Source organism: Poromitra crassiceps, assembly GCF_964638095.1.
Source record: "Poromitra crassiceps genome assembly, chromosome: 4".
Lineage (NCBI taxonomy): Eukaryota > Metazoa > Chordata > Actinopteri > Beryciformes > Melamphaidae > Poromitra > Poromitra crassiceps.
In genome coordinates this window covers 23490649-23507047 of record NC_139626.1, presented here as the reverse complement: position 1 = coordinate 23507047, position 16399 = coordinate 23490649, and the positions used below count along the sequence as shown (strand labels likewise).

General features: G+C 44.3%; 2 protein-coding genes across 2 annotated transcripts in view; one reads left to right on the top strand and one right to left on the bottom strand.

The window, feature by feature from the left end:
• Positions 1-154: 154 nt before the first annotated feature.
• fank1 (fibronectin type III and ankyrin repeat domains 1) lies at positions 155-4509 on the top strand (the record flags this gene model as incomplete). The annotated part of the gene is made up of 10 exons (XM_083635828.1): positions 155-291; positions 2722-2846; positions 2962-3043; positions 3203-3277; positions 3417-3482; positions 3578-3743; positions 3900-4043; positions 4118-4195; positions 4342-4386; positions 4471-4509. The coding sequence occupies 10 exons, from the start codon at positions 155-157 to the stop codon at positions 4507-4509; spliced, it is 957 nt and encodes a 318-aa protein (XP_083491954.1).
• Positions 4510-6626: 2117 nt separating this feature from the next.
• The window catches only part of LOC310775678 (disintegrin and metalloproteinase domain-containing protein 12-like), a gene marked incomplete at its 5' end in the record, with an annotated part of 103131 nt that continues 93358 nt past the window's right edge, over positions 6627-16399 (bottom strand). The window contains 6 exons of the mRNA XM_083635827.1: positions 6627-6742; positions 6866-7035; positions 9482-9796; positions 13771-13885; positions 14037-14172; positions 15849-15957. Of these exons, the coding sequence (XP_083491953.1) occupies positions 6673-6742; positions 6866-7035; positions 9482-9796; positions 13771-13885; positions 14037-14172; positions 15849-15957 (915 nt within the window). The 3' untranslated portion in view covers positions 6627-6672. The remainder of the gene's footprint in view (positions 6743-6865; positions 7036-9481; positions 9797-13770; positions 13886-14036; positions 14173-15848; positions 15958-16399) is intronic.

Below are 16399 nucleotides of genomic sequence, written 5' to 3'. Positions count from 1 at the left end.
TGTGTCTCCATCTGCCCCCGTGTCCCCCTCTGTCCTCATGTGTCCCCCTCTGTCCTCATGTGTCCCCCTCTGCACCCTGTGTCCCCCTCTGTCCTCCTGTGTCTCCATCTGCCCCCGTGTCCCCCTCTGTCCTCATGTGTCCCCCTTTGTCCTCATGTGTATCCCTCTGCCCCGTGTCCCCCTGTGTCCTGCTGTGTCCCCCTCTGTCCTCCTGTCTCCCCTTCTGTCCTCCTGTGCCCCCCTCTGTCCCATGTGTCCCCCTCTGTCCTTCTGTGTCCCCCTCTGCCCCCTGTGTCCCCCTCTGTCCTCCTGTGCCCCCCTCTGTCCCCTGTGTCCCGCTCTGTCCTCCTGTCTCCCCCTCTGTCCTCCTGTGTCTCTCTCTGCCCCCTGTGTCCCTGTGTCCTCCTGTCTCCCCCTCTGTCCTCCTGTGTCTCTCTCTGCCCCCTGTGTCCCCCTATGTCCTCCTGTCTCCCCCTCTGTCCTCCTGCCCTCTGCCCACTGTGTCCCTTCTATCCTCCTCTGCCCCTGTCTCTTGTTCTCTGTCCCCCTGTCTCCTCCTCTGTCCCCTTCTGTTGCTCAGAATGGAGCAAGTTTGCACCGTAACGCTCTCATATTATAGTAGTAAGATAGGATACAATTGCCAATATAAGGGGTAGCCTAGAGAAAACGTTAAATACTCTTACTGAGTATAAACTAATTTATGCTACTTTTGAAATTATTATTACCAATTAATTATTTTTTAAGTAACAATAGCCCAAGGTGGTGAGGAGAGTTGTTTGCTCAAGTGAAAGTTTACATGTTGACTGTCCACCTGTTGCTATAGCAACACTCAACTAAAACACTGGACTGTGCTGGACTGAGAAGCTGCTGTAGAACACTGGAATGGAAGCTGACAGCCAAGGTAGACTACTGTGAATTTGTCTCCCCCCTCTCCCTTTCTTTTCTGTTTTTCCGAGACTATTCCAAGATATGATTTTTGGAGACTATAGGCTATTCTGTTTAATTTAATATGATCTGTTCCTGGTATTGTAAGGCGCCAGTGTTTCAGAAAGGCACACCCTTCAGTGTGACATTATTTACACCTCCACTTGAAAGACAGCCAGATACTGTTGGAATAAAATTGGTTCGTTGGAATGAATCAAATCTAGAGTTTAGGCCTCTATGCTACTAAATGGCAAGATTGTTAATACCTCCATAGATCATTTTGGATAGCCTACGAAAGAAAAACATATTTTTCCCCCAGTCTATTTATAGGGTCATTGATTGAGTGCCTTGGTTTCAAATATCAAGTGTGCTATCCTCTCACCACTCTTAACAATAGCAGTGTAATCATGAAACCATCTTGGGTGAGGATCGACATTATACCTGTTGCATTATTTCATAGGGCCTTTAAAGCACCAGGGCTCAAGGGCTTTTATGTAAGAATGGGATTAGTTGATGTAATATTTTTCTGAGCCATGAGTAATCATGTCATATGGTTTCATGTTTCATCTGGTAATGCTTAGCTGATAGAAACTCAGGTTTGAACTAATAAATAGATATGTTGCATAACATGTCACCCCTGAAAGTGGGTGTTACTGCAATAGAGAGCCTAATTCAGCATACGGACCAGCATCTGAATATGAATGGTGCTTACACATTGTGACATCATCAAATTACTGACCGAGTGTCCCTGAGTTGACATCAGTTCACTGGACATTGTGATGTCTTGACATTGTGACATCATCATCAGTGACATCATCACTGTCATCACATAGATAAGGGAGCATTTTCGGTCTTTTCCATTGAAAATGGCCAACACACCATTATCTCCATTCTGATAGACACCCACACAGATTAAACATAAAAAAAAAAAAAAAAAAAAAGGCAAATTCAGATTGTTGTCATAGTTTGTTCCATGAATTAGTAACATCACATAATTTTGTATAACTACTTTAAACAGCACAGGCTGTCATTTTATTTGACTCTTTAAATGTTATTTTCTTCATATGAAATTTGACTTGTTTTGGAATAATGTCTTTCCTTTCAGTACAATTAAAAGAGCTGATGATGCAGGATGATCTCTCTATTGTGTCATTTCAGCCCTAAACATGACATGAATGATGATGGCATCACAGTCTCAATCAACACTGGCTAGAAAGAAAGAAATAACATTTGTTTCCATTCAAAGAAAACAAAGACTGCAAGGACGTTGGCTTGCTCAAAACCAATGATACAAAGATGCTTGAGATGTATAACTTTGCTTAACTGTATTGTTCTGTAAGACATTTGTGCAGATAGGTGTTAAGATTGTGCACCTGTCTTGTATTTACCTGAGTAAGTTAACTGTGTTTTGCATCAGTCAAACCCTCAGCAGTAAGCACTCCAAAACACTTCATAGTTTGCCCTCTAGTGGCCTCTGATACAACTGGAGAGAAATGAGTGATATTCATTCAACCTGCCTCACAGGTGCTCTTCTGGTCGGGAGAGTGAACCACCACAATATAGAACTGAGCTGGGACAATAAGGAGAATGTGGCCCGCCTGGGACCTCCTGAAACCTGGACCCTGTTCACTCTGGAGGCGAAGGACCCAAAAAAACGCGCAATTCTAACTATCTATGTGTGAGTGAGTAGCCTACAACATGAACATGAACTCAGCTGTACTCTTATATTACAGTCCAAATGTCTCTGCTATTATCATGACAGCATTGACAATGATTCTGTTTTCTTCCTGATTCAAGTGGATATGGAACAAAGTTCACGGTGGAGGGGCTAGAACCAAACACCTTGTATAGATTCAGACTGAAGACATGCCATCTTACAGGAGAAATAGTCTACAGCCAAGAGATATCTGTTTGGACTACAAGTATGCATCCCCTACATACATGATGATGAACTGTAAATCTTAATTTGAATAGAGTCAGTCTCTAATACCTCAACACACCACTGTGTGGCATTGCCTTTTCCCCCTCTCTCTCCAGAGGAACCACTAAACGGGAAGAACCTGCATCAAGCTGTCAGCTTCAACAATGAAAAAGAGCTGAGTAGAATTCTACACATGGAGTAAGCCTGTCTCCTCCCAGTTCATCATGATGTATAATACCATGAGGGGATTTATCTTTCATGCTGGCTCACAAATAACATATTCCAAGAGAAGGGGAAGTGATTTCATGTTTTTAGTTCTTTTAGATGAAAATTAACTGAATAAAATCTTCTTGATAGCACTGTAGATGTCAATGTTCCAGACCAGATGGACTTCACTCCTCTAATGGTGGCAGCAATGAGAGGGTTTTACAGGTACAGTAGCTATCATAAAGAGACTAGTGTACTCAGACTAGCCATTGTGTAATAATGACAATACTGCAGGTTAGAATATGGTGAGGAGAGGGGGGGGGGGGGGTCACACCTTTGAACTGACTTATAACTCCCGTTTTAGTTTGGTTGATATACTGGTGCAGAATGGAGCAGAGGTGAATATGAAGAACAGTAATGGGAAGGACAGGTATAAACAAATGTTTTATAACCCTTCCTCAGTGCTATAATACCCATTTGTACCCATTTTAATTTGCTAATGTGTTTGTCTCTATGTGTGGACAGCCTGATGCTGGCCTGCTTCTGCGGCCACCTGGACATTGTGAGGTACCTCAGACAGTCTGGGGCTTTGTGGACGTCCTGGGACAAAGGTGGATGCACTGCCCTCCACTGGGCTGTAGATGGCAGTCATCTACCTGTCATCCAATACATGATAGAGGATAACTGTCAGGTAAGGAGTCAACACAAATCCAAAAGGCTTTCTTAAATGTTTTGCATAGGCTTTGTTTTAGCTATACAGATTGGTAATACGAATGAGGATATTGATTGATTGATTGATTGATTGATTGATTGATTGATTGATTGATTGATAGGAAATGTGTCTCAGGTTGATGTGAAGGAAAGTGTCTCTGGCTGGACTCCCCTAATGAGAGTCTCAGCAGTTACCGGGAAGGCTGAGGTGGCCTCCCTCCTGCTCAGGGCCGGGGCCGACGCCAATGTCAGGGACAGGGATGGGAAGACGCCGCTAATGGTAAAAGACATATACTTTAATGTTTCCAATGTGAGATCTCATTAAAGAAGGTGGTGTGATGTCTGCCTTTTTAGATTGCAGTATTGAACAACCATGAAGACCTTGTCAAATTGCTTTTAGAGAACGGCGCAGACCACCTCGTTACAAATGAGGTAATATGCTACAGCTCTCAGTTTTGAATGGGGAAATCAATAACATATTTCAGACCCCTCTGAAAGTAATGACGACTGTAAAATGTGAAATACCTTTGTTTTTCTGTCCAATCAGGGACAGTATTCACTCTTCTTTCTGTTTGCAGTTTGGCTCAAGTGCAAAAGAAATGGCGAAAGCTTTTGAGAGAAAGGTGACATTTGTAGATGTACAGTATACATCTTTCATGGTTATTTAGAGCATACTGTAAGCAAGTCTGTATGTGTTTTTCCCGCAGAGTATCATGCAACTGCTGGAGGACAAAAGCCAGGTGTAACGGAAAAATACATATTATGCTGTACGTGCAGATTGTGTTGTGTGCTATTTTAACATTCAAACATGCATTATTTTTTTAAACATCCCTCAACCTTCACACAAAATTGATCCTTTCACTGTGTTCAGCCGGTCTTACTGAAAACATGCACCCAGTCGCTCAGTATTGAGCCAAAAGATCAGTGAGACAAATGTTTTTTTTTTCAGTGTTTGATAAACAATTTTACTAATACTGCTTGAGTGGTCAAAATGCCATGGGCAGACATCGACACTTTGAGTGTTTTCTTTACATATGATGTATCAAATAATCATACAAAAAGCATTCTCCATGAAAATGTGTTCACCGGTAACACAGCAGACAAGGAAGGACATACAGTCAGGGGACTGGACTCTAATACTAATGTAACTATTACTACATGAGCACATGGCATTAAGATAGCAAAGTAAACAAATTAATGTAAAACTAGTGCATCATTAAAAAGATAACTTTATCAAAAGTAACGTAATTATTTAACATTGGATTTCTGTGTTATAACTCACAGAAATACAAGATGGACATCACAAATCATATCTGTTCTCAGCCTAGATATTTGTGAACAAGGTCTGTGCTTAAAAGCAAGTGTTGCTCTATGCGAATTTACATATACTGCCTGCGTGATAATCAAGTAAAACAATAATACTGCAAAAAAAAAGAAGGAATACAATAAAAGATTATCACATGTTAATTTACTGTATGTAAGACTTTGTATCTAACATGAAGAATGGTTTGAAATACTGTTCTGGACAGAATACTCAATAGTAAAAAGTTAAAAAAAAAAAAAAAAAAAAAAAAAAAAAAGGAAATAGAAATAGAACTAGAAAATGAATAACTGCTGCACATTTCTCTACGATCAGCCATGGGAGTCAAGTTTTGGATGTTTGCTGGCTCGGCGCACACTGAATAACCACTAAACTTAATTTCATGGGCAGGAAGAGATCGAGAATTGCTTCATTGTGAATCGCTCTCTTCCCCCTAGAGAAAAGCTAACCTTGTTGGTTCAATATCCACCCATCACCCGCCTCCCCCCCAAACCAGGCACTGGCTATCTGTACATGGGCACCTCCATAACGGTTATTCGGCCTCAGTGGATTGGCTGCCAGCTTGTAAGAATGTCGTTAGTGAACCCATGATTCAATCACAGAATTTCACAAAGAAAAAGAGCGCTCGCTGCATACAGGCAGACAGGGAAATATCCAAAGCACACATGACCTTTAGCGGAGCAATATTTCAGAGTAGTGAAGTCTCTCAGAGGGATGAAGGCTTCCTTGATCTCAGCCCATTTCATGATCCACACTCAGTTCACTCAGTCCCCAGGTCCCTCGACTGAGCTGCCTGGCTCTCGTTAAATCAAAGATGATGAATCAGTGACATTCGTAATGTTGCACAATTCCACCAGTTAACCTTTCCCCAATCTGAATGAAGGGGAACGGAGCTCAAGCTCAGCCGGCTGGACAGAGCTGTACCAATCACATGGCAGAGCTGGACCAATCACATGGCAGGACTTTTGCATTAACACCGTGGCAGGCCTTGCCTCTGCTTTTTGTCCATTGGTTGTTTCAAGCGTTGCCTGGCTCGAGCCCGCTCAGAGTCACTCACTCCGATGGGTGAAAGTGTGTGAATATGAGGCCTCTGCTCTGTCAGTGCACATTATGCTTCATTCAGCTCTTCTGCAAACATCAAACAATCCTACCATGGAAAGGGTTCCCTTCATTATAAATGCTATCCTTTAATAACACAACATTGTCTATACATCACTATTTCACAGATTTTAAAGATTGGCGTCTCTTCTTTTTCTCCCCCCGCTGTCCTCATTTAAGAATCAGCTGATGTGGAAAATAACCAATTTCAAAATGATTGCAAACAACAAATTCAAAAAAAGTCTAAGTTGCTACCATAAAAGTAAAAGTGTCTGGCACAGTGCACTGTGTGGCAATAAATACACAATATAAATACTTTACATGTACCTGAGCTCAGACTCATAGCACCATTCAGATACAGAGCACCAAGGGGACACGGCAGGTCTCCTCATTCAAAACTCAGAGAAGCCACCATCTTTTAAGGTTTTCAGAGTTTTCATAGTGCAAATTGTAATGTCGTATCGCAACAATGTCCCTTCTGGGCCAAGTCTCAGCTGCTGTACTTGACGTTGGCAATTATGCGAGGCTTTGGTAGTGTTGGAGGTTGCTTGGCAATGGGTCTGGAGGGGAGAGGAAAGAGATATTGAAGATAAATGAAGTATACCAGGTGTAATCATCAGTGTAAGATTGACCTCATTATTGTTTAGTCTAATGAACCTAATAGGATGAAGGCTGGGTCTTACTTGTTGGGGTGTGGGACGGGGCGTACAGGTCTGGGTACACCCGGGACACAGGCAGGGCCACACACAGCAGAGGAGCCTTGCAGCACAGAGGGACTCCGAATCAGACGAGAGCTCCTTCCCAGCGGGTCAGCAGGCAGGGGCTTCTGGGGCGGGCTGGGCTTCTCCAGCTCCTGACAGGGGACAGACAAGACACAGGCTCATAATAACCGAGAAGCACCACCAGGTGGCAGTCAAAGTCATCCAATCCCAGCTCGGGGTGTGCTGGCTGTGTCCTCGTGGCTCAGTCGTCATGGCAGCCCTGCCCATATGACTCGCGATGGGAAGAGCCGTCATGTGGTTCTAATCTTCTCTGCGAGGATGAGGTCATGATCAACGCCTGCTACCTACTCTCCATCTGGACTCCATTCACTTCCTTCTCTCCTCCCAGGCTGGAGAGAAGCCTCCTCAAACATCTCAGGAAGAAAGCAGCCAAGCAGCAGACCCTCAGAGATACGGAATAAGGACTGCTATTCCAAATATCATTCCTTTCGCAAGCTCAAACTTGAAGCGCTAATTCATTGTTTCTATTAAAAACCTTCATGCTCCATTGAGAGGCCTCTTTATGCCATCCATAAAGTCATGAATCCATGTTATGTCTCCCCTTTGCATCAATAATGTCAAGAGCCGTGAGAAGCTTCACATTGGAAGCACTGCTACTAATTCATAACATTCACAGCCAATATCGTCACGCAAAGGGGGATTTGAGCTGCATCCAAAAATATCAGAACAGAATCAAATGGTAGTAAAATTAATGATTGATATGATTAATAGGCACAAAACTGAAAACCTAAACTAAAAGTTTAGCATGGTTTCAGCTTAGAATAATGACGTCCATATCTCACAGGGGCCTGCCTTTAGCTCCAGTCAGTCAGGTTAAACGCTCCCACTGGACAACGCTTCCTTGCCCCCTGCATAGAGCTTTCCACTGGGCAAAAACAGCACTCCATCTTGGACAGCCTCTCTGGAGCTGCCAAGCAGCTGCTAAAGATACTGGCAGTGAGTCTGCTGCCAACAGGCATCACTTTCACATTAGATAGCAACAGCTGAGAGGGAAGACCCACTTCCTCAATGCCAAACATTGACAAGAGCTAGTCTTCACCCGTCATAAAGGTGAATGAAAACCAAGATCCGTCGGTGGAACATCCTGTAATGAAGCAAAGTTATTATGTGTATGCAAATATAGCTTATTGATTAGGAAATGCCAATGGAACTTATGACTCATAGCATTAATTATGTGTACGCAATTATAGCTTATAGCTTATTGATTAGGAAATGGCATGGAACTTATATTTTTCTCCAACAGTTAGCGTTCAATGAAAAAGACATCTCACAAAGGTTTAGTTGTGATGCTCCTTGTGCTCATTATTATCCCCCACGGTCACCAAAGAGGGGACTACAGTATGGAACGGTCGCCGTCCGTCCGTCCGTCCGTTTGTTAGTCATACTGTAATGTTGACTTTGTGCAGCTAGGGGGCAGCATTGACAATGAATGGGAGACTCAGTGGTAAAGCAGGTCATACAGTTAAAGTTATCATAGTGGTGGGGGACAACACGTTGACTCTTTGCTTGTTTTTATCAGCTCCTTAACAGCGCTGTATTTGGAAAATCCTCTAGCAGGCCTCCTCTATGACCCCGCCTATTAATCTGGACAAGAGGAGAACGTTATTAGCTCGTTAACACACTTCTCATTAGCGCGACACTGGTGCGGCGTGGTGTTGACCTCTCCTCCTCAGTGGTGTCAGTCCCTGGGGCTGGACTCTGATCCTTGACATAAATTAACAGTCAACACCAGGGGGAGCTCACTGGGTGAAGCTCGCTGCTGATCTCAGGCTTCTAATGTAAAGCCTCTTTGTACGTGTCACTCACATTTGATTCTGTTCTTTCTCCCTCTGGCCGTGTTTTGCTCTTGTTTGCACTTTCTTTCACTCATCTCCTCCTTATCTCCTGCCTCTCTGTCTCTCTTTGCCTTTCTCTCTTTGTCACCCTGTTTCTCTCTCTCTCTCTCTCTCTCTCTCTCTCTCTCTCGTTCTCCCCCCTCCCTCATCCTCAGGGGACAAGTCAAACCGGATTAAAGGCAAATCAGAGCCTTGGACCATATTACCGATCTGATGTATAGCTGAACTCGACAGAATATTTCTGGCAGAAAGTTGACCATCCTGTGATATTGGACTGGATTACACATGCCAATTGCTGTTTCATCTTCTCCATGCTCCATCCATCCCCTTCACAAGGCGGGCTCCATTTTCATTATTTATGCGGTTGGCTTATATTATAGGTTTGAAGTCTCGCTCGGATGACGCTAGCTCCTGGGCTAACCTCGCTATTTTATGAGCCTATGCGTAACTGTCAACACGCATATACTTTTATAGGACACCAAAGAAGCGTGAAAAGGGTCCACATCACAACAGCAATCTGAAGGTGCAGTGAGCAACATCAATTCCCTGTTTAGGTATTATAAGCTCTAGCAGTCAGTAAAAGCTCCCTGGAGCCGCCGGAGAAATCACAGTGACTAACAGCACAGAGTCAAATGTTTCCACTTCAGTAAATGGAGGTGCAACGATCGGGGAGTTCACTCACCATGACCATCCTGCAGGAGTTATGGCGTGGCGCAGTGCGGAACGACGCTCCCCTGGGTGGTACGTGGATGTGGGGTGGCGGAGCCCGGTGCGGCGGAGGGGCCGGGGGCCTCGGCTGCCCAGGGCCCGGTCCAGAGACGGGAGTGAGGGACAAGGTGAGAGAAAGAGGGACTGGGTGACTGAGGTGAACTGGAGGGCACTGGGGCAGTCTGTGCAGGCTGTGGGAGGGGCAGGGGGCCGTCTGGGGCAGTCTGTGCAGGCTGTGGGAGGGGCAGGGGGCCGGTGGGAGCACAGCCTCTGGCCCCCGGTGAGGAGGCTGTGGACAGATGAGAGACAGAAGAGTCAGAAGGGGGGGACGGGGAGGTGGGACCGTCTGCTTCCCATCAGAAACAGTCATGTTAACCTCCTTGTCTTCTCCAACCCTCTGCCTTCCTTCCTGAGGCTGTCAAAGGTGCATAAATCAAATACTCCCACTGGCCTGCTCACTATTCCCCAGGTCCTCCTCAGGTAACCTCAAAGGGGAAGACAAAGACTGCGGCTGTGCCATAAGCACCCGTCTGGCCAAAATGCAGACTAGGTGGACAAGGCTACAGACCTCACACACACTCTCATATGGACAGAATAGGTCTCATATGGACAGAATAGGGCCAAAATAGGACTTGGCCTGTTATGTAGTCCTACCCAGATGTGCATGGCTCAGAGACACATGCAGTGACACATACAACTGCATGCACACGCACACTCGCGCACCGGTTTAACGCAGCTCCTGACAACTGGAAAATGACCTCACCTGCACTCCACTTACAGTACATCAAACAGTCTTACATCCTTTCTCTTCTTACTGCTGAGCCCAAAATGAAAAGCACATGCTGCAGACACTGTGAGTGAAAACACCACATGCTGCAGACGCTGTAAGTGAAAACACCACATGCTACACACGCTGTAAGTGAAAACCCCACATGCTACAGACGCTGTAAGTGAAAACACTACATGCTACAGACGCTGTGAGTGAAAACACTACATGCTACACACGCTGTAAGTGAAAACACTACATGCTACAGATGCTGTAAGTGAAAACACCACATGCTACAGATGCTGTAAGTGAAAACACCACATGCTGTAGACGCTGTAAGTGAAAACACTACATGCTACAGACGCTGTAAGTGAAAACACCACATGCTACAGATGCTGTAAGTGAAAACACCACATGCTACAGATGCTGTAAGTGAAAACACCACATGCTGTAGACGCTGTAAGTGAAAACACTACATGCTACAGACGCTGTAAGTGAAAACACCACATGCTACAGATGCTGTAAGTGAAAACACCACATGCTGTAGACGCTGTAAGTGAAAACACTACATGCTACAGACGCTGTAAGTGAAAACACCACATGCTACAGACGCTGTGAGTGAAAACACTACATGCTACAGATGCTGTAAGTGAAAACACTACATGCTGTAGACGCTGTAAGTGAAAACACTACATGCTACAGATGCTGTAAGTGAAAACACTACATGCTACAGACGCTGTAAGTGAAAACACCACATGCTGCAGACGCTGTGAGTGAAAACACCACATGCTGCAGACACTGTAAGTGAAAACACCACATGCTACAGATGCTGTAAGTGAAAACACCACATGCTACAGACGCTGTAAGTGAAAACACTACATGCTACAGACGCTGTGAGTGAAAACACCACATGCTGCAGACACTGTGAGTGAAAACACCACATGCTACAGACACTGTAAGTGAAAACACCACATGCTACAGATGCTGTAAGTGAAAACACCACATGCTACAGACGCTGTAAGTGAAAACACTACATGCTACAGACGCTGTGAGTGAAAACACCACATGCTACAGACGCTGTGAGTGAAAACACCACATGCTACAGACGCTGTGAGTGAAAACACCACATGCTACAGACGCTGTGAGTGAAAACACTACATGCTACAGACGCTGTGAGTGAAAACACCACATGCTACAGACGCTGTGAGTGAAAACACCACATGCTACAGACGCTGTAAGTGAAAACACTACATGCTACAGATGCTGTGAGTGAAAACACCACATGCTACAGACGCTGTGAGTGAAAACACCACATGCTGCAGACGCTGTAAGTGAAAACACCACATGCTACAGACGCTGTAAGTGAAAACACCACATGCTGTAGACGCTGTAAGTGAAAACACCACATGCTACAGACGCTGTAAGTGAAAACAGCACATGCTGTAGACGCTGTAAGTGAAAACACCACATGCTACAGACGCTGTAAGTGAAAACACCACATGCTACAGACGCTGTAAGTGAAAACACCACATGCTGTAGATGCTGTAAGTGAAAACACCACATGCTACAGACGCTGTAAGTGAAAACACCACATGCTACAGACACTGTGAGTGAAAACACCACATGCTGTAGACCAGGGGTGCCCAATACGTCGATCGCAATCGACCGGTCGATCGCGAAGGTAGTGTGGTAGATCGCATGGCATTGAGGGATTTTTTTTTTTTTTTTTTTTTAATAATAAAATAAAATATAATGGAAGTACATGCAGTTGTTTATTTTAATTATGGATCATAATACAATGCAATTGTATTGTAAAGTGAGAAAAAATAAATCATGTATTGGGGGAAAAAGTGATGCATCGATTTAAGATGCATCGATAATCGTAATCGAATCGAATCGTAGCGAAGCGTTTGCGATGTTGAAACTGGACTGGTAGATCTCGGGAGGCTGGCTACTTGAAAAGTAGATCTTGGGTCAAAAAAGTTTGGGCACCCCTGCTGTAGACGCTGTAAGTGAAAACACCACATGCTACAGATGCTGTAAGTGAAAACACCACATGCTACAGACGCTGTGAGTGAAAACACCACATGCTACAGATGCTGTGAGTGAAAACACCACATGCTACAGACGCTGTGAGTGAAAACACCACATGCTGTAGACGCTGTAAGTGAAAACACCACATGCTACAGACGCTGTAAGTGAAAACACCACATGCTACGCTGTAAGTGAAAACACCACATGCTACAGACGCTGTGAGTGAAAACACCACATGCTGTAGATGCTGTAAGTGAAAACACCACATGCTACAGACGCTGTAAGTGAAAACACCACATGCTACACTGTAAGTGAAAACACCACATGCTACAGACGCTGTGAGTGAAAACACCACATGCTACAGACACTGCAAGTGAAAACACAACATGCTGTATACGCTGTGAGTGAAAACACCACATGCTGTAGACGCTGTAAGTGAAAACACTACATGCTACAGACGCTGTAAGTGAAAACACCACATGCTACAGACGCTGTGAGTGAAAACACCACATGCTACAGACGCTGTAAGTGAAAACACCACATGCTACAAACGCTGTAAGTGAAAACACCACATGCTACAGACGCTGTAAGTGAAAACACCACATGCTACAGACGCTGTAAGTGAAAACACCACATGCTACAGACGCTGTAAGTGAAAACACCACATGCTACAGACGCTGTAAGTGAAAACACTACATGCTACAGACGCTGTAAGTGAAAACACCACATGCTGTAGACGCTGTAAGTGAAAACACTACATGCTACAGACGCTGTAAGTGAAAACACCACATGCTACAGACGCAGTCACTGAAAACACCAATCTCCAGTAATGTACAACAGCTTGCCTGTGTGCATGTGCCAGCCTGCAGCACAAATGTCAATTCTAACACTTCTCCCATTACTGCAAGCCTAACTCAATCGATCACAGGTCAGCTCGCATTAGAAGGCATGTCAGGGCAATAACAGAGTAGTTAAGGCATACAGACAAGAGTACACATACTATTCATTCATGTGAAAAGCTGCTCTGTGTTGCAATTATCGGTAACATCGATGACTTTATATGACCAATAAGGCAAAAAACATAAAAAATCCCCACCTGACATGTGCAGATAAATCAATTTGTCTCTGAGCACGCAGCTCTTAATGACATTGAATGTATTGAAGTGTCAGGAACACATTGTTCAGCACAGGCTCTGTTATCAGCGCCTCCTGCACATGTCCACATAGTGAGGGATGATTTAATTGGATTTGAATGAGCTGCCGTTTATGTGAAAACAACATGTCACTCCAGCAGAGAATGATTTGCACCATTGAGACAGCAGGAAGGATCATGTGCTGGTGATCCTTTGTGTGTAGGAGTGGGATATCCTCTGAATGGCTTTGTTACTTTGTACGGTATATTTCTGCCAGTCTGTTTTTGAATGTGTGTGCGCCTGGGGAGTAGGGAGTTGTAGTCTATTAACCTTGAAGACGCTGGCACTGTGGGGCTGAGCTGGGGCCTGCCGAGGTGGAGAGGTTGTGCCCACTGACTGCGACTGGTTAGGACTGGGCGGCCTGCTCGTCCCAGAATGTACCGACCTGCAATACAATCATTTATACACCTCTATTAACACATTCAATCATACGCATCAATTACAAAATGACAATTAGTAGCATTTTCTAGGATACAGAAGAGGAGTTTGACCATATCTATGAATTATAGCTCTGATAATGTGTGCGATAGAAGCACCTGAGCTTCTCGATTGGGTTCTTCTTATTGGTGAAAAGAAGGCCTAGCATCGTCTTCCTCTTGAGGCAGATGATCAGACCGGCCCCCAGGAGGCTGAGCAGAGCCACCAGGATCCCCACTGTCAGACTCCCATGGTCTGCTCACACACACACACACACACACACACACACACACACACACACACACACACACACACACACACACACACACACACACACACACACACACACACACACACACACACACACACACACACACACACACACACACACACACACACACACACACACACACACACACACACACACACACACACACACACACACACACACACACACACACACACAAGGAGAGGAGAGGAATTCTCATAAACAGATATTCTGGTACTAAACATGCTGCAGGCCCAAGCAGTTATCTGTGTACATCTCATATATTTGATTTGTATTTTTTGGATGAACATTCTTCCTTTTTTTTAAACAGATTTTTCTCCCATTTGATCTCCCTGATTGTACTTTGCCAATTCCCCCTGCTGTCCCGGTCATTGATCCACCCTCTCTGCCAATCTGGGGAGAGCCGTAAACTAGCACATGCTTCCTCAGATACATGTGCAGTCGCCAGCCGTTTCTTTTCACCTGACAGCGAGGTTCGCGCTATTCCCTCCAGTTCCGCTCCCCCTGAACAGATGCCGCGACCGACCACAGGAGGCACAAGTGCAGCGACCAGGACTCATACCCCACCGGCTTCCCTCTCACAGACACGGCCAATTGTGTCTGCAGGAATGTCTGACCAAGCAGGAAGTACCGCTGTCGGAAGTGGAACCCGGGTCTCCGTGGTGGTAGGCCTCTGCACTACCCAGACGCCCCCCGGATGAAGCAACATCTGAGGATTCTGTAATGTTTCTTTTCCAGATTCTAAAGTTTACTGCTGCCATTTGCTACCATAAAAGTATGGTTCTATGTAAGAGAGAAAATGTTTTAGGAGTCCTCAGATTCCAATTGTGCCTGAACATGCGTCATCAATATATTACAATAAGAGCACTGTTGAAATGCTCATATATTCCATGAAGAAATCCACGTGTGTAGCATAGCGAGTAAGAACTTACAGTACTGTACTGTATATCAGTAAGAACTTACAGTACTGTATATCAGTAAGAACTTACTGTACTGTATATCAGTAAGAACTTACAGTACTGTATATCGGTAAGAACTTACAGTACTGTATATCAGTAAGAACTTACAGTACTGTATATCAGTAAGAACTTACAGTACTGTACTGTATATCAGTAAGAATTTACAGTACTGTATATCAGTAAGAAGTTATAGTACTGTACTGTATATCAGTAAGAACTTACAGTACTGTACTGTATATCAGTAAGAACTTACAGTACTGTATATCAGTAAGAACTTACAGTACTGTACTGTATATCAGTAAGAACTTACAGTACTGTATATCAGTAAGAACTTACAGTACTGTATATCAGTAAGAACTTACAGTACTGTATATCAGTAAGAACTTACAGTACTGTATATCAGTAAGAACTTACAGTACTGTACTGTATATCAGTAAGAACTTACAGTACTGTATATCAGTAAGAACTTACAGTACTGTATATCAGTAAGAACTTACAGTACTGTATATCAGTAAGAACTTACAGTACTGTATATCAGTAAGAACTTACAGTACTGTATATCAGTAAGAACTTACAGTACTGTACTGTATATCAGTAAGAACTTACAGTACTGTATATCAGTAAGAACTTACAGTACTGTACTGTATATCAGGCATTGGATGTACTTGTGACAGATGATTTACCTGCAAATCTCATGGGGCCACTGTCCAGGCTCCCGCCAAAACCCGCCTTGTCACAGAAGGGGGGCGCCCAGTGGGCCTCACAGTGACAGTTCTTATTGTTGTTGCACACCTGCATTATACAAAAGGACAGCAATGGGTTAGGTGAGAAATGCACTCATCGCACCTATATACTGTACAGCTGCAGCAACAGCATCCACCAGGCGACGGCGCATATAGTTAACAAAAGGTGACAGAAGTGAGTCATGTTTATGAGCTTGGCTAACAGATACAGATGTGTGAGCATGTTCCGCATGGTGGAGCAGTCAGAGTCAACCCCCGCTACATGTATGTCACCCACTGGGTCCACATGGTGTCAAAACCAGAGCAAGGCTTCTCCTTCACCCTGCATTTTATAAATCCCAAACACAAATGATCTCTCTCTCTCTCCTCTTCCTGTCCTTCCCTCTAAACTAAAGTTTAGTTTAGAGGGAATGAATGGCAAAGTTCCATTCTAGGATTCCCTAGCAGGGTAATCGGGAGCAGGTGTGGGCCACTTTGAAATGCAACATCTT